This window comes from Sorex fumeus, unplaced genomic scaffold (genome assembly GCF_029834395.1).
Source record: "Sorex fumeus unplaced genomic scaffold, SorFum_2.1 ptg000093l, whole genome shotgun sequence".
NCBI classification, from domain to species: domain Eukaryota; kingdom Metazoa; phylum Chordata; class Mammalia; order Eulipotyphla; family Soricidae; genus Sorex; species Sorex fumeus.
Genome location: NW_026606150.1, coordinates 872375 through 889774, shown reverse-complemented (window position 1 = coordinate 889774; position 17400 = coordinate 872375). Strand labels below are relative to the sequence as shown.

General features: G+C 59.6%; 1 protein-coding gene across 1 annotated transcript; it reads left to right on the top strand.

The window, feature by feature from the left end:
- The first annotated feature begins 608 nt into the window (after window positions 1-608).
- Window positions 609-15099, top strand: FADS1 (fatty acid desaturase 1). Its single transcript, XM_056132064.1, has 12 exons — window positions 609-947; window positions 2649-2759; window positions 3488-3685; window positions 4069-4170; window positions 4285-4413; window positions 8203-8263; window positions 9656-9732; window positions 10857-10954; window positions 11495-11591; window positions 11695-11774; window positions 11870-11995; window positions 12222-15099. The coding sequence occupies exons 1-12, from the start codon at window positions 756-758 to the stop codon at window positions 12271-12273; spliced, it is 1323 nt and encodes a 440-aa protein (XP_055988039.1). The 5' UTR covers window positions 609-755; the 3' UTR covers window positions 12274-15099.
- Window positions 15100-17400: the final 2301 nt, after the last annotated feature.

Sequence of the window (17400 nt, the reverse complement as noted above, 5' to 3'; positions counted from 1 at the left end):
GACGGTATGGGATGCTGGGGATCGAACCCGGGTTGGCCGCGTGCAAGATAAACACCCTCCCAGTTGTACTATCACTCGGGCCCAGTAGGGCATTTTTATTATCCTACGGAGCAAAGAAAGACCTGAACACCCACAAAAGCCCCACCCACCCACCCCAAACCTCCAATTAGCCGCTTCTGAAGCAAATTACTATGGGGACTCTTACCCGGAGGCCGCAGAACCGTTGGATAATGATAATTATAACGATAATGCAGAGTTCCTCAGAGGGGAAGGGGTGGCTGGCGGTCAGCGCCCCCCCCCACATTCCCCCTCCCCCCTGCACCCCGCCACTCCGTCCGAAGATCAGATGCTGAGATAGCAGCGCCCCCACGCAACCCCGGGTCAGCCCTCCCTCCGCCTGTCCACCCGGCCCGGTCCAGCACCGCATCCCTCCCCGAGCTGGAGGCGAGAGGAGGGGTGGGACAGGGGCGTCCGCCGAGCGCGCGTGGGGTCGAGCGCAGGGGTGGGGTCGCGCCACGCGGCTCGGCCAATGGCAGCGCGCGCTGGGCGGCCCGGCTGTCCGCGCCCCGACGGCTGAAAAACCAGGCGCGCCCGAGGGAGGCGGCGAAGGCGGACGGACGCGCGCGGCGGATCCGCTGTCCGAGCCCGGCGCGCGCCACCCCGCGGGACTCCGAGCGCGTGCACACGCCTGGCTGCGCCTGGCCGGCCCCTCGCCAGCCGGCGTCTCCGAGGCCCCCCTCCCCCCCGGCCCCCCGATGGCTCCCGGATCCCCGGTCCAGGGGCCCGGCCCGCGCTACTTCACCTGGGACGAGGTGGCACAGCGCTCCGGGCGCGAGAAGGAGCGATGGCTGGTGATCGATCGCAAAGTGTACGACATCAGCGAGTTCGTCCGCCGCCACCCGGGGGGCTCCCGGGTCATCAGCCACTACGCGGGCCAGGACGCTTCGGTGAGCGCGCGCTGCCCGATCGGGGACCGGGGGGCCACGGGACCGCGGCCCGCCCGGCACCTCGGGCACCGAGGTTGGGGGGGTGACCCGAGCAGACCTGTTGCCTGATGTGCCCGGGCCAGGAGAGACGCGGGGCGTGCCAACGGAGCCCCGGGAACCGGGGGTGGGGTGCAGGCCTGCAGCGTGCACGCTCGAACAAAGGGCCGCGGCGCCCGGCCCAGCTCGGCGGTCTCTGGCGGGGACAGGCCCCGGAGCTGACCGGGAAGGAAGGGGACAGTCCCGGGCTGGCCCGCGCGCTGCTGGCGGGGAAGGGCGCGCAGCGGGTTCCGTATTGGCCGCGGTAGAAGTCTCCCTCGGGGACCAACTAGGCCGAGGCGGGACGCCACCTGCGCGCGCCGCTCCGGGGACTCCCTGCCCCGGGTGATGGCACGGGTTATGGGTTATGGGCTTTGGGGCACATGGGGGGGTGGAAGGCGGCGAGCTGCAAGTGAGGGTCTCCGGCCTCGGCCCAGCTACTTCTAGGGTCTTGGCACCCAGAGGTCAGAGCGTCCGCGCGCAGCCCCTCTGGACCCTCTCCAGTCCCATTAGGGGCCCGCGGTGTAACCATCCGGTGTCCCCACCCTCGGCTCTCCCAAAGTGTGCCTGGGGCCACCAGGCTTCCGGCCCGTCGCCACCGAGTTTAGACGCCCCCAGGCGGGCAATCGCGCACCCGCTTCATCCGCCGGGGGCCCGGGGCGGGGGTGGGGCCGCGGCCCGAGGCTGCACGCGCCTCGGGAGTCCCCCGGCAGAGTGGGACCGCGGCGAGGCGTGGCCCGGCGCCTGCGCACACGGAGCCGCCGCAGCCCCCCGGGCTTCCCGCTGCGCGCCCTTGGGGGCCGGGATGGCCGGGGCGGGGGCCGGCGATTGGTCTGGGACGCGTGGTGCCACCGGCTGCCGGCTCCGCCCCGGCGGCTCCCGCCGTTGTGCCGGGCCTGGGGCCCGACCTAGGAACGGAAGAAGGATGGGCCCCACCTCCCCTAATCCAGAGGCGCCACCCCGGGGCTGGGGGGGGGGGCGGGGAAGGACGAGTTTCCCGGGAAACCTGGAAGTTCCCGGATCCGCGCCAGGCGTGCAAACTTGCCCTGTTCACACACTGGACTCTTGTCGCCCTGCCTGCGGTTTATGGGGAAAGAGGGGTTTGCTTAAAGGACCCACAGCGGGCACGGTGCTTGCTTTGCACGCGAAAGGGCCGGGGTCCGAGTGATATATAGTACATTAGTGATATATAGTACGTGCCTTGCACGTGACTGACCTGGGTTGGATCTCGAGCACTGCTAGGTGTAATTTCTGAGTGCAGAGAGCCCTGAGCATCTCCGGGTGTGGTCCTACCCCCCACTCCCCAATATTAAAGGGCCACGGAGAAATTCCCAGAAGACTCTGTATCCCACCCAGTCCTCTGGCCGCTTCTCTGCTCCACCTTAAGTCCTGTGGTGCAGAACTGATCCATCGTTCTGTTCCGCCTCACGGGCGCCTCATAGCAGAACACAGATGCTGGCTGAACTGGGGCTTGGGCATCTCCGGAAGTGCCGGGACACCCCAGAAAGGCAGCCGGCTAGAGCACGGGGTGTCTGTGAAGCCAGCACACTCATCTGCCCCTCGGGAGCCCGCTAGCACCCCTCTGCCAGCCTGCCTGACGCCCACCTTGTCCTCCTCACCCCACAGGAACCTTTTGCAGCCTTCCACATCAACCAAGGCCTGGTGCGGAAGTACATGAATGCCCTCCTGATCGGGGAGCTGGCCCCGGATCAACCCACCTTTGAGCCCAGCAAGAATGTAAGACCCGGGGCTGGAGCACAATAGCACAGCGGGGAGAGCGTTTGCCTTGCACGCGGCCGACCCGGGTTCGATTCCCAGCATCCCATATGGTCCCATGAGCACCGCCAGGAGTAACTCCTGAGTGCAGACCCAGGAGTAACCCCTGTGCATCACCGGGTGTGACCCAAAAAGCAAAAAAAAAAAAAAATTCAGGGGGCTGGAGCAATAGCTCAGCTGGTAGGGCGTTTGCCTTGCACGCGGCCGACCCGGGTTCGATTCCCAGCATCCCAGAGGGTCCCCCAAGCACTGCCAGGAGTAACTCCTGAGCGCAAAGCCAGCAGTAACCCCTGTGCATCGCCGGGTGTGACCCAAAAAGGAAAAAAAAAGAATGTAAGACCCCCATGGAGTGGGAGGGAGGCCCAGACGGACCCCCAGGAGCCTCCCGTCTGGAGATCCTAAGGGAGCTGAGCTTAGAGCCCCTCGACTTCCACCACCCAGCACCGAGCCGTCCGCGCGCCTGCTCGGTGGACAGGCAGTCCCCACGTCGAGGCTCGGAGAGGTGACCTGCCCGCACAGAGACTGAGATGCACCCGCTGCAGCCGCCCTTGCTGGGGGCGGGGGTGGGAGGGACCTCACCTTTCCCGGTGGCCTCCCCCCAGCCATGCTGGCGAGGGGGGGGGGTAGTTGGGTGCAACTGGACAGAATGACAGGCCTGCCCTCCCCCGTCTGTTCCCTGCCCCTCCCAGAAAGCCCTGGTGGAGGAGTTTCGGGAGCTGCGGGCCAACGTGGAGCGGATGGGGCTCCTGAAGGCGGACCCCGTCTTCTTCCTGCTGCATCTGCTGCACATCCTGCTGCTGGACGTGGCGGCCTGGCTCACGCTGTGGCTCTTCGGCACGTCCCTCGTGCCCTTCGTGCTCTGCGCAGTGCTCCTGAGCGCGGTGCAGGTGAGGGAACCGGCCCCCGAGCGAACCCGGGGCCTGAATCACACGGAGTCTGCGCTTCCTCACGGCCGCTCCTGCTAGGGTGCCCCTGCTTCCTGCGCGGGGGGCTCAGGTGGGTTCACGTGTCAGCCCGGAACCCAGCAGACGGCGGCCGCCACCGGGCCCAAACAGTGACACGGGGGACGCCCCTGCCTTGCCCTCAGGAGCCCTACTGCCCAGCCTTGGCCTCCCGCCTGTGCTCTGGGATGTGGAGGAGTGGGGAGGGAGGGGAGGGAACAGCCATCTGCCCCAGCTCCCCCCACGTACACACTCGCACCCGCGCGCCCCACCCCCACCCGCCCCCGTGGGTGCCGGCGAGAAGCGGCAGCGCTGCCTTCTGCCCCCAGGCCCAGGCCGGCTGGCTGCAGCATGATTTCGGCCACTTGTCCGTCTTCCCCACGCCTGCATGGAACCACTTGGTGCAACACTTCATCATGGGCCACCTGAAGGTCCGTGGGATTGAGGACGGGCGCGGGGCGGGGGATTGTTTTTTTTTTTTTTGTGGGGGGGGGTCTGGGACACCACATTCGACTCTCAACGCCCACGTCCCTGCCGTGTCCTAGGGGGCGCCGGCCAGCTGGTGGAATCACTTGCATTTCCAGCACCACGCCAAGCCCAACTGCTTCCGCAAAGACCCGGATGTCAACATGCACCCTTTGTTCTTCGCCTTGGGGAAGGTCCTATCTGTGGAGGTGAGAGGCCAGCGGAACCCCGTCAGCTGCGGTGTGTGTGTGAGGGGGAGGGGGGGACCACTCACGGATGCTGGCGGCGTGGGTAGGACATGCGGGTGGGCACGTTGGAAGTGCAGAAGGCGGACTTCGAGGCTCACCATCGTGTCGCACAGACTAACACCCCCCCACCACCCGCAACTGGTGCCTGCAAAGGAATGGCAGGAGACCCCCTGCACGGGTCATCTTTGCTTTTGGGGTCACATCCAGCGATGCACAGGGGTCACTCCTGGCTCTGCACTCAGGAATGACTCCTGATGGTGCTGGGGGACCATATGGGTTGCTGGGGATTGAACCCTGGTCGACCACGTGCAAGGCAAACACCCTACCCTCTGTGCTATTGCTCCAGCCCCTGCATGGGCTATCCTTGGGGGTGCTTATGGACACGACAACCCTGTGTCAGTCACACCCCCCTCTCTAGAGCTTGAAGCCCCGCCTCGCAGTGTCGGTCTTCTCTATCAGGGCGGGCATGTTCGCTCTTAGATGCTCAGGGCCCAGAATATTCCAACACTTCCTGTTTGGCCCGACCACACGTGACCTCCTAGTTGCTGGGTGTGAGGCAGCCGTGTATTTCAAAGGAATGCTGGAGGGGGCTGGAACGATAGTAAAGCGGGTAGGGCATTTGCCTTGCACGCGGCCGACTCGGGTTCAATTCCCAGCATCCCATATGGTCTCTTGAACCCCGCCAGGAGTGATTCTTAAGTGTAAAGCCAGGAGTAACCCCTGTGCATTGCCAGGTGTGACCCCCCCCAAAAAAAAAGGAAAAGAAAAGAGAAAAATAAAGAATGCTGGAACCCTTTGTCCAAGAGGCCCCAGGGGACAGAATTCTGCCCGTTCCCCTCACCTGGGGTGCCCTGCCAGCAGTTCCCTGATGGCCCCAAGTCTCCTCTCCTTCCTGCCTATGAGGACGACTCTGCCAAGCCTTCAGTACCCTCCTGGGTGGCCCCAACCCCCACTCCCTAAGCATGACCTGTGTGGGTGGCACATGCAAGGCCAGGGACCTGCCCCTGTCCCCACCAGCCACTTTCGAGCAGTTACTTATTGGGCAGAGGGTTGAGGAGGCCACTGGAACTCAGCGTCTAGGGTCAAAAACTGGGACCTGAGTGATAGTACAGAGAGCAGGGCTCTCACCCTGCACGAGGCCGACCCAGGTTCGATCCCCAGTATCCCATAGTGTCATTCCGTGACAGACCCTCCTGCCCCACTGGCCTCTGTCTGAGAGGCAGAGCAAGAGCTGTGGCCACTCTGGCCGGTTTCGGCCCTTTGGGGAGGCTGGGTATCTGCAGCCAGCCGGCCTGGGTCATGAAATGCCGGGCAGGGGGTTTGGGGAGGAGCCGACTTTGATTCAGGTTGGCGGGGCCCCACCTGGCCGCCCGCGCATGCGCCTCAGCATCTCCCCAATATCCCGGAGGGCATGGGGTTCCGGGACACCATGGTTTGTGAGGCTCCGGACACCAGGTACGGGGCAGCTCACGACCCTGGCTGTCAGTCGAGGGAGGCAGTGTGGTGGGGGGGCCCTTCCCCACCACTGCATACGGGTTGGGGTGCGGGAAGCTTTGACCGGACGTTGCCCCAGACCAGACTCTCCTCTCCCAGGACTTCTCCCCCAACTTCCACTCGGCAAGGCTCCTGCTACTGTCCCCTGACACACCCCAAAATCCAGTTTCCTGGCTTTGCCAGCGCTTAGCAGGGCCCCGGTGTCCCCTCAGAAGCCCCCTCAGAATCCCTGGCAGGGTACCCAGCAGGTGGTCCCGCACCTACTGGAAGCCCCGCCCCCTTCCCCTCCGGCCCCTGCCCTCCCCTCCTGATGCTAGGGCTGCCCCTTTCAGAGCGGATTTTGGGTTTCATTTTGGTGGGTGGGGGTCCCACACCTGGCATTGCTCAGGGTGTATGTTCCTGGCTCTGCGTTCAGGATCACTGCTGGCGGGGTAATCAGAAGGGGTCTTGAGGATCGAACCCCTGTTGTCCATGTGTAGGGCAAGCACCCTACCCGCTGTACCCCTATCTCACAGGCCTCCCTGGAGCACACCCCAGGTCCCTCTGCGTGTCCTCCCAGAACTCACACGAGGCTGATTTCATGTCCACCTCTTGGCTCGGGGACACTACCTCTGACCCCACCCCCAACGCCCACCCCTGCACCCCTCCCCCTTCTATCCATGAGACAAGCTTCATTCATCCACGACTTTCTCGAAAACCCCTTCCGCCGCAGTCTCTCCGAGGGTCCGAGTTCTGTGCTGCCAACCACGGGCTGCATCCTCAGCACCCACATGTCTCCTGGCCTGGTATCGGGGCTTCATGGAGACGTGTCGGGCTGGATGGAGAGAGGGCTCAGGAGGCCGGACTCTTTCTTTTTTTCTTTCTTTTTTTTTTTTTTTTTGCGTTTTAGGTCACATCCGGCGATGCTCAGGGGTTACTCCTGGCTCATGCACTCAGGAATCACTCCTGGCGGTGCTCCAGGGACCATATGGGATGCTGGGAATCGAGCCCGGGTCGGCCGCATGCAAGGCAAATGCCCTACCCGCTGTGCTATTGCTCCAGCCCTTCTTTCTTTTTTCTTAAATTTTTATTAGTGAAACACCATGAGGTACAGTTGTAGACTTACACATTTTTGTGCTTGGGTTTCAGTTATACAATGATCGAGTACCCATCCCTCCACCAGTGGCCATTCTCCACCCCCAATGATCCCAGTATCACTCCCACCCCCCTATCCCCCACATCCCATCCCGCCTCTGTGGCAGGGCATTCCCTTTTGTTCTCTCTCTCCTTTTGGGTGCTGTGGTTTGCAAAAGAGGCATTGAGTGGCAATCATGTTCGGTCTATAATCTACTTTCTGCATGCATCTAACATCCTGGGAGGATCCTCCCAACACCCTTTACTTGGTGCTCCCTTCTCTATCTGAGCTGCCTTTTCCCCTAACATATGCGGCGGGCCTCCAAGCCATGGAGTGGACCTCCTGGTACTTATCTCGGCTATTCTTGGGTGTTAATCTCCTATTTTGTTACTTTATGTTCCCCAGATGAATGCTCAGATGACATCTTTCTATGTCTGTCCCTCTCTTTCTGACTCATTTCACTTGGCATGATACTTTTCCATGCAGTAAGGAGGCCGGACTCTTACTCCACCTGTGGCTGACCCCCTTGGACCCTCAGACTCTGAGCGCAGAGCCAGGAGTGGCCACTGGACAGTCACTGGGGCTGGCCCCCAAGTCCCAACTATAATACTTGTCGCCTAGACCAGCGCCCAGAGCGGGAAAGGGGATCGGGGCTTCAATTAGCAGAAGCGCCAGGCGCGGGAGGGGCTCACTGGAGAGGCTACCCCGGGCCGGCCCCGGTGGCCAGATCTAACTGGGACCAAGACAGAAAAGGCCACCAAAGGGCAGCAGGGTCTTCAGTGCCCCCCTCCCTCCCCGGCCTCCCCCTGAGTATCCTCCAAATCAGGCTTTCAAGCGGTTCTCTAAGGCTTCTGTCAAAACCTTGGATGGAGCCCGAAGGATTTAAGGGGGCAGGACCAGGAGCCAGGCGTCACGGGCGGGGGTGCGAGCCTGTGTAGGGGTGCGGGTGATGTCTCTGGAGAGGACTAAAGCACCAGCAGGGGAGAAGGCGGAGGAGTGGGTAAGGGGGGGTGCGAGGGAGTCAGGCTGGCCTTCCGGTGGCCCCAGGAAGCTGATCACGTGCCCCACCCCCACCCCCAGGGGGCTGGGCCCCGGGTGCTGGTGTTGGTGCTGACCCTGACTCTGTGCGCTTGTCTTCACAGCTTGGGAAACAGAAGAAGAAATACATGCCGTACAACCACCAGCACAAATACTTCTTCCTGAGTGAGTCGGGGAGGCAGGGGGCGGGGAAGGCGGGGGACAGGGCTCACCCAACTCCTGAGCACTTTGGGCCAAGGCCACTGCGGGTGGGGGCAGGAAGCTGTCCCCCCACACCACATCGCCACCCCTATCCCACTGTGTCCCTCTCCCCCACTCCCCGTTTCTCCTGAGAGCCAGTGCTCAGCTGGGCTCCGTCTGATTAGACCTCAGACCTCACTCCCAGCCTCTTCAAAGCAAGATCTGGGTCAAGGTCACCCCGTGGGACTCGGCGTGAGGGACAGGGGAGGCCCAGCCCTGGGGCTGGGAGTGGGGAGGAGCAGCAGGCCCCCACATCTGAGAGCTCCCGAGAATGCGGCATGGTGACACAGCTGGGGGGGTGGGCTTTGATGCAGGCGGGGCAAAGGCATCCGCCCTGTGCAGCAGAGAGGGGTCTAAAGCAAAGGAAACGGGGTCTGCTTCCATGCCCTCGTTTAACCCCTCTGCTCCCGTAGCCTGTCCCCGGGAGAGCTGGAGTGACATTGGCCCCGTCGAAGGAGTGAGCGTCTGGGGCCCTTAGGGGTCAACGGAGCCACACACACACACACACACACACACACACACACACACACACACATCTTAGACATACAGTGTCTTCCCTGCGCATGAACACACAAACACCCCCCACATACACGCACACATCTTAGACATACAGTGTGTTCCCTGCGCATGAACACACAAACACCCCCCACACACACACCACACACACACACACACACTCCCATACATTCACAAGCACATTGCCTTACTCAGCATCTTAAACACACACACGCGCGCACACACACACACACCTTACACATACAGTGTCTTCCCTGCATGTGTACACACAGACACACCACACAAACACACACACGTGCCCGTGTGCGCACACACACACCATACTCCCATACACACACAAGCACATTGTCTTACTGAGCATCTTAAACACACACATACACACATCTTTGACTTAGTGTCTTCCCTGCGTGTGAACGCACAAACCATACCACAGAAGCACGCACGTGCCCATGCATGCGTGCACACATACACAGATACATTGCTTTACTCAGTGTCCCCCCCACACACACACTCATCTTAGACACAGTGTCTTTCCCACGTGTGCACATGTGCACACTCTCTCTCTCTCTCTCTTTCTGTTTTACGGTCATACACACACAGCATCTCACAGTATCTTACAGTGTTTTATTCTCAGTGTCGGGGCAGGTGACAGCCAGGACAGGCAGAGGCGGGGGACAGCCCGGCTGGGTCAGGGAAAGCCGTGTGGTCTCCACCCCCTGGGAGGTCTTACCCCTGCTGGACGCTCTCCCCCGGCGCCCGGCAGCCTTCGGCGCCCCTCACGTCTCCCGTCTCCATCCACAGTTGGGCCCCCTGCCTTGTTGCCCTTCTACTTCCAGTGGTACGTCTTCTACTTCGCCGTGCAGCGGAAGAAGTGGGTGGTGAGTGCCCCTGGCCCGGTGCTCACGGCAGGCACTGTCCCCCAGACTGGGGTGCGGGGGGATGGTGCCGAGGCTGCCGCTGCCACATCAGAGCAGTCACAGAGCCAGGTCCAGACCCTCCTTCCGCCCGTCTCTGTAAAGCCGTTTGTGTCCTGCGGCTCAGGGCGGCGTGGCCCACAATCAGGAAACATCAGGAAACTTTTTTTTTGCTATTTTTTTTTTTTCCTTTTTGGGTCACACCCAGCGATATACAGGAGTTACTCCTGGCTCATGCACTCGGGAATCACTCTTGGCGGTGCTCGAGGGACCATGTGGGATGCCGGGGATTGAACCTGGATCAGCTGCGTGCAAGGCAAACAACCTACCCGCTGTACTCTTGCTCCAGCCCCTCGGGAAACTTCTCATCCCGGGATGCGGTTGGGACCGGAGAGGAACTCAGAGTGGAAGTTTCGGGGCCTCTGGAGGGGGCTGACTGCGTGTCATCAGGGAGAGGCACCAGAAAAGCTTTGTAAAGGCCATTTCCTAGCTGGCCTCTGGACAGAACCCTGGGGACTGGGCAGGGGAGGCTGCAGTGCCCGCATGTGACCTGGGCTCTAGCCAGCCTGAGCCTTGGCCTGGAACCCTCATCTGGCTGCATGATAAAGGGCTGGCTGAGGACTGGAGGGGTTGGGAGGAGCTGGGCACAGGGGGGGCCTCAGCCACTGCCGTGAAGAGAGGTAGGGGCGGGGGGGGGGAGTGAGGACTGGGGTGCATTGAGCATGGGAGGGGGAGTGTGACCCTCGAAACTGTGGGACTCTGGGCCAGAGCGATAGCACAGTTGGTAGGGCATTTGCCTTGCACGCGGCCGACCCGGGTTCGATTCCCAGCATCCCATATGGTCCCCTGAGCACCGCCAGGCATAGTTCCTGAGTGCAGAGCCAGGTGTGACCCAAAAGGGGAAAAAAAAAAAGAAACTGGGACTCGGCAGGGAGGAGCCGCTGGCAGTGACGTGGGTACCTGACCTAGGTCTGGGGAGGTTTATGCAGGGCGTGTGTGTTGGGGGGGGGGGTGGCTATGCCCCTGCACAAAAGGAGCATCGTGGGGGAGGGAGGGAGGGGCTCCCTGACCCCCCACATTCCCCACAGGACTTGGCCTGGATGCTCACCTTCTATGTCCGAGTTTTCCTCACCTATGTGCCACTGCTGGGCTTCTCCCGCTTCCTGGGCCTCTTCTTCCTGGTCAGGTAGGAGTCGATGGCAGCATGGGGTGGGGGTGGGGGGGTAGGGATGTGGGCAGAGACCTGCGGGGATGGGGAGCTCAGTGCCGGCTTGGCAGGTGGGCGTGAGATCAGGCCCATTCCTCGGGAGGCCCTTAAGAACTCTGGACACAGCCAGTAGGCCATTTGCCTTCACACGGCGGACCACCCGGGTTTTCGATCCCCGGCATCCCATAGGGTCTTCCGAGGAGCACCTCCAGGAGTAATTCCTGAGTGTAGAGCCAGGAGTAACCCCTGAGCATCACCGGGGGGTGTGCCCCAAAAAGCAAAAAAAAAAAAAAAGAACTGGGGGCTGGAGCAATAGCACAGCGGGTAGGGCGTTTGCCTTGCACACGGCCGACCCGGGTTCGATTCCCAGCATCCCGCTATATGGTCGCCTGAGCACCACCAGGGGTAATTCCTGAGTGCAGAGCCAGGAGTAACCCCTGTGCATTGCCAGGTGTCACCCAAAAAAAGCTAAAAGGAAAAAAAATAACTCCCACCTGACCTGGCGTTCTCTTCCCCCAGGGTCCTGGAGAGCAACTGGTTCGTGTGGGTGACACAGATGAACCACATCCCAATGCACATTGACCACGACCAGAACAAGGACTGGGTGTCCCTGCAGGTGAGGCCCCGCGGTGGGGGTGGGAGGGGCAGCTCCCACACCCTGTTCTCCCCCACCTCACCTGGTCGCCCTCCCCCCCCCTCCCGCACCCCCGTGCCCCCAGGTCCAGGCCACATGCAATGTCCACAAATCCGCCTTCAACGACTGGTTCAGCGGACACCTCAACTTCCAGATTGAGCACCAGTGAGTCGGGAGATTGGGGGTCCTGTGGCGGGGGGGGGGAGGGTCCTGCTGGGGGGGGGGGGGATGGTCACTGACTGTCCCCTGTTCCCCGGAAGCCTGTTCCCCACCATGCCCCGACACAATTACTACAAGGTGGCGCCGCTGATCCAGTCCCTGTGCGCCAAGCATGGCGTCAAGTACACCTCGAAGCCCCTGCTCGTGGCCTTTGGCGACATCGTCCAGTGAGTTCCCGAGCCTGGAGGGGGCGCAGGGGACACGCACGGGGTGGGGGGTGGGGGAGCCTGTCCGTGCTGTCAACGGTGAAGGGTGACCGGCTTAGCCGACCGGCCACAGGGGTGTGTGGATGGGTGGGGCCTCACTGCTCCACTGGGGGCTGGGGGCTGTGCTTGGGTTTGTGGGCTCAGCCCCACCCCCCACCCCAGCAACTGTTCCTGTCTCACCCTGCAGCTCTCTGAGGGAGTCCGGGCAGCTGTGGCTAGATGCCTATCTCCACCAGTGACACAGTGGCCCCACCTGGACGAGCGCGGGACGCGGCCTAGGGGTGTTTCAAAGACCACCAGCACCGTTCCCGGGGGGTACACGGGGGTGTGTGTGGGAGGCACAGATCCCCCCCCCCCCAACCGGACACCCGGCAGCCCCGCGCAGGGGGTGGGCCGGGAAGGGAGTTTCTAGGGTTTTCTTTCTAGTTTTCTTTCTTTCTTTCTAGAGGAGTTGGGCATCAGGAACAGGATGGGCTGAGGACTGGGAACAACCACTGAGCCCAAAAACCAGGAGATTCCTCTGTAAAATTTCCCCCCGCCCCCCAACACACACACAAACACACACACACACCCAGGTCTGCAAGTGCACCTGTCCTGTGGGCCCTTGTGGAGTAAGATCAGAAAGGAGGTGCCCGTGCTGGTATCCTGGTGCCTTGGGCTCCTGGGGAAGCATCCAGGCCAAGGTTTGTGCCGGGGCATCTGGAATATTCACCCCCGAAGGATCCTTGCGCTGAAACTCTGGCCTCTGGCCAAGAGCAAGCATGAGGCCAGAGGCTCTGCCAGAGCAGCTGGTACTCGCCATCCACTGGGGGTGAGGTGGGAAATCTTCAGGGCCCAAAGAGATAGTTCAGTGGGTAGGGTGTTTTGCTTGCATGCAGTTGACCTGGGTTTGATCCCTGGCACCACTTATGGTCGCTCAAACTCTGCCAGGAGTAAGCCCTGAGCACAGCCAAGTGTGGCCCCAATACAAAAAAAAAAATATATAACTCTTCAGGAGCTAGAGCTGGAGATATGGTACAAGGCACTGGCCTGCTGTCTACCTGAGTCCATCTGCCCCAGTTCTCTGCGCACTGTCCAGTGACACCGGAGTGTGCAGACAGGCAAGCCTCCAGCACAACCGAAGAACGGGACTAAACCGGAGTGTTTGGTGTGCTCCCGAGAAGGGAGTCCTCTCCTAGTCTGCTCCCCAGAAAGAAAGGGCCCCTCACTTCCTGCCTGCCATTCCGCCTTAAAAACAACAGACCAAGGGGCTGGAGAGATAGCACAGCGGGGAGGACGTTGGCCTTGCATGCGGCTGACCCAGGTTCGATTCCCAGCATCCCATATGGTCCCCCCCTACCCCCCCTGAGCATCACCGGGAGTAATTCCTGAGTGCAGAGCTAGGGGTAACCACTGAGCATTGCCGGGTGTGACCCAAAAAGAAAAAAAAAACAACAACCCAAGAGGCTGAGCTGGGAAATGCTGAATTAGGCGGGAGACTCAAGGCCGTGAGGCAGTTTCGAGAACTTGAATCATGTGACAGGACCATTTAGAGCAGTAGTGGAGGGTTAAACATACCCAGAGGTGTTGGGGGTTTGGGGGGTTTCGTAGTTTTGCTTTTGAGCCATGCCTGGTGGGGGCAGGGAGTGAACCCGGATCGGCCACATGCGAGCACCCGGTTCTCAGCCGGAAGCAGGAAGGAGAAAAGGCCAAGGCTGGGCTCCCCACAGCCTGGCGGGCACGGGAGATGCTGAGAGCAAGACGGGGGGGGGGGGGGGGGGGGGGGAGGTCACGTGGTGTGAGTAGCCAGGGTGTGTCTGAAGGTCCTATGGGCGTTGGTGTGTCTTAACGGCAACACCCAGAGGAAACGCTGTTGGGACTACAGGCTGGTCAAGACAAAAAGGGGCGCGTGGGAGGTAGAGGGAGATGAAAGATGGAAAATCGGTGGTTGAAGGAATGAAGCTCTTTGCCTCGTGCCCTGGAGAGCCTGGTTTGTAGCAGCTCGGGCAGGAGTGCTCCCTCTGGGGTGATCCCCTCCCCATCCGGTCAGCCTCCAGCATCCGTAACGGTCCCGTGCTGTGAGCCCAGGCTGGCCAATCGGAGCAAAGCCAGAGAGGCCGACAGGGCTAGGTGCCACCTTTGCGAATTTGCCTCCAAGTGGTTCAACCAGTCGCCTTATCAAGCGGGTCCTGCCCTGACCACAGAGGCATATACCTGTGGCAAGACAGCGCCACTGTTCCTGGCGGTGACACAGGGTCTCTGTTCCAACCGCGCCCGCCACAGAACCCGGCAGGACTCAACGCTTGTACCCGCTTCCTGAATGTTATGCTCTGTGTCTTGGTTAGTTCTGATCTGCCTACATCCCGGAGGTTCGTTTTCTTTGCCCTCGGTCCATGTCACTGCAACTCTGCCAGGTGCCGATTTTGTTGCAACTCAATGAAGCAAAATAGAAAAGCTGCTTTGGACCAAATCCAGGCTGTTCCATTTGTGGCGCGCGGGTGTGTGTTCCCAGAAGTCTGCCTCTCTGGGGAGTGCCTTTTCTGGGGGTGGTTGAGGGGCGGATGCTCGGGACCAAACATCATCAAACATGCAGTGCCGGGGATCGAACCTAAGTCAGGGGCTGGAGGGATAGCACAGCGGGGAGGGCGTTTGCCCTGCCTGCGGCTGACCCGGATTCAATCCCCAGCATCCCATATAGTCTCCCAAGCACTGCTAGGAGTAATTCCTGAGTGCAGAGCCAGGAGTCACCCCTGTGCATTGCCGGGTGTGACCCAAAAAGCAACAAAAAACAACCTAAGTTGGCCACATGTGAGACAAGTGCTGCCTTGTACTGCCTCCCCAGGTCTGAAGTAGCTGTTTGGGGATTTTTTTTTTGTTCTCATCTGGCAGTGCTCAGAGCTTACTCCTGACTCTGCTTTCAAGAGCCACTCCTCCGGATGGGCTTGGGGTTTGAGGGGTTGAACCCGGGTCAGTCACATTCCAGGCAAGAGCCTTACCCACTGTATTATTACTCTGGCCCCATGTCCTAGCTTCTTGAATTGGACCATATGAGGACCATCTAACAATGCAACCATAAAGAGTATAGCAGGAATTTTGCTTGTTTGTTTTGCTTTTTGGGTCACACCCGGCGATGCTCAGGGGTTACTCCTGGCTCATGCATTCAGGAATCACTCCTGGCGGGGCTCGTGGGATGATATAGGATATCAGGGTCAGTCGCATGCAAGGCAAACGCCCTAACTGCTCTGAACCATTAAAAAAAAAAAAAAACCTCATTTGTAATCTCCAAATTGGGTAGCCTTCATAGAATTTGGCTAATCTGCCTCAGAGTTGCAGAGCAAAGCAATCCATCAACTTCCATTCTACTAAAACCTTTTCTTCTAAGCAACCATGTTAGAACGTGCTCAATAGAAACTTGCAGAGGGGCTGGGGGCTGAAGAGATAGAACAGTGGATAGGACGTTTAGCTTGCATGAGACCAACGTGGGTCCAATTCCTGGCAGCCCATATAATCCCTATCGCCATCATGCACGGTTCCTAAACTGAGCCAGGAGTAACCCCTGAGCTCTGCGGGTGCAGCCCAAAACAAGCAAAAATTTGCAGGATAATACAGGGGTGAAGGCACTGAACTTGCACGTGAAGACCCAGGTTTGATCCTTGAGCACAGTCTGGTGTGTTTCCAAAACCCAAAATCAAACTTGTGAATCTGTTTTCCTGGCACTGTACCATGATCACGGTCACGGTCATGGTTCTCCCGTTGTTCATCAAGTTGCTCGAGCGGGCCCAGTAACGTCTCCATCATGAAACTTGTTGTTACTGTGTTTGACATATCGAATACGTTACGGGGCGCTTGCCAGGCTTTGCCGTGCAGGCGAGATACCCTCGGTAGCTTGCCGGGCTCTCCGAGAGGGGCGGAGGAATTGAACTCGGGTCGGCCATGTTGGCCGCTTGTAAGGCAAACGCCCTACCACTGTGCTATCGCTCCAGCCCGGGGTAGTACCATGTTCAATAAGCTTTTAAAGGCTGAGAAACTGAAAATGAAATGGCAGCCTATCACTGGCTCAGTAGCACAGTTACAGACGACTCTGGAAGGGGGAGTGCTGTGAGCACAGTGCACCCTTGCATTAGAAAGTGAAGTCCAAGTCAGTTTCCGAGCTTGGTTCAATCTGAAAAGATGAGTCTTGTTTGTTAGTCATCACTTGCAGAAGCAGTGACCAACCCTAAGCGCCTGACTCTGAGGATAAAATTTTCTGGCTTCAGGGGCTGGACAATAGCACAGTGGGTGGGGCATTTGCCTTGCACATGTGGCCGACCCGGGTTCGATTCCCAGCATCCCATAGGGTCCCCTGAGCACCGCCAGGAGTGTAATTCCTGAGTGCAGAGCCAAGAGTAACCCCTGAGCATCGCCGAGTGTGACCCAAAAAGCTTTAAAAAAAAAAAAGAAATTTTTTTTTGGCTGCACCAGTAAAAAAAGCCCACTAGTTATGGCGACATCCTGGAGGAAAGCCCCCCACTCCCACCTTCTTGCTTCCAAAGCTCTTAATCCGAGATTTCATGTACAGCTTCCTTTGAAAATCAAGTTACTGCAGGGGCCAGAGTGGTCGTACGTCAAGTAGAGCCCTTGCCTTGTACACAGTGGGCGGGGCTGATCTCCAACACCACAAACGGTTCCTCCAGCACAGCCAGGCAGGACACCTAAGCACAGAGCCAGAAATCAATCCTGAGCACCACCGGGTACGACCCAAAAGCCAAGAAAGTGGACAGTTCCAGGGTTTGGACATGTATCTTGCACGTACCTCACTGCGGTTCAATCCTCAGCACCACAAGTGCTGCTGAGTGATCCCCGACCAGAGGCAGAAATAAGCCTGGGGTGTGGACCACACCTGCCCACACAACTAAAAAAAAAACCATTGAACATGGGGACTGGGAGAAGGCCCCAAGAAACTGGGCTGTTGTCCTTGTTTTGCCCACAGGCATCTCTCATTCAACCACTGGAAAGGGCTTCTGACACCGCCTGGCTGTGTGCCAACCCTCTGCAAATAAAAACCAAGTCCTCAATCTTCCCACCTGCATTGTGTCAAAACGCCACGAACAATTGGGCTGGCAAGAAAGTGCAGCGGAGCTGAGATTAGTATCAGGAATTTTACTCTGTGGCTTGGAGGCCAGCCACACATGCTAGGGGAAAAGGGAGCTCAGATAGCGATCAATCACAATCACGATCACAACCATCCTGTTATTCGTCGATTGCCTCGAGCAGACCCCAGTAACGTCTCCTTCGTCTTAGCCCTGAGATTTTTTTAAAAAGTGCCATATTCAAGGCTCTTTCAGAGTTAGGAGAATGAGACCCTTCATTGTTACTGGTGTTTGGCATATTGGGTACGCCACGAGAAT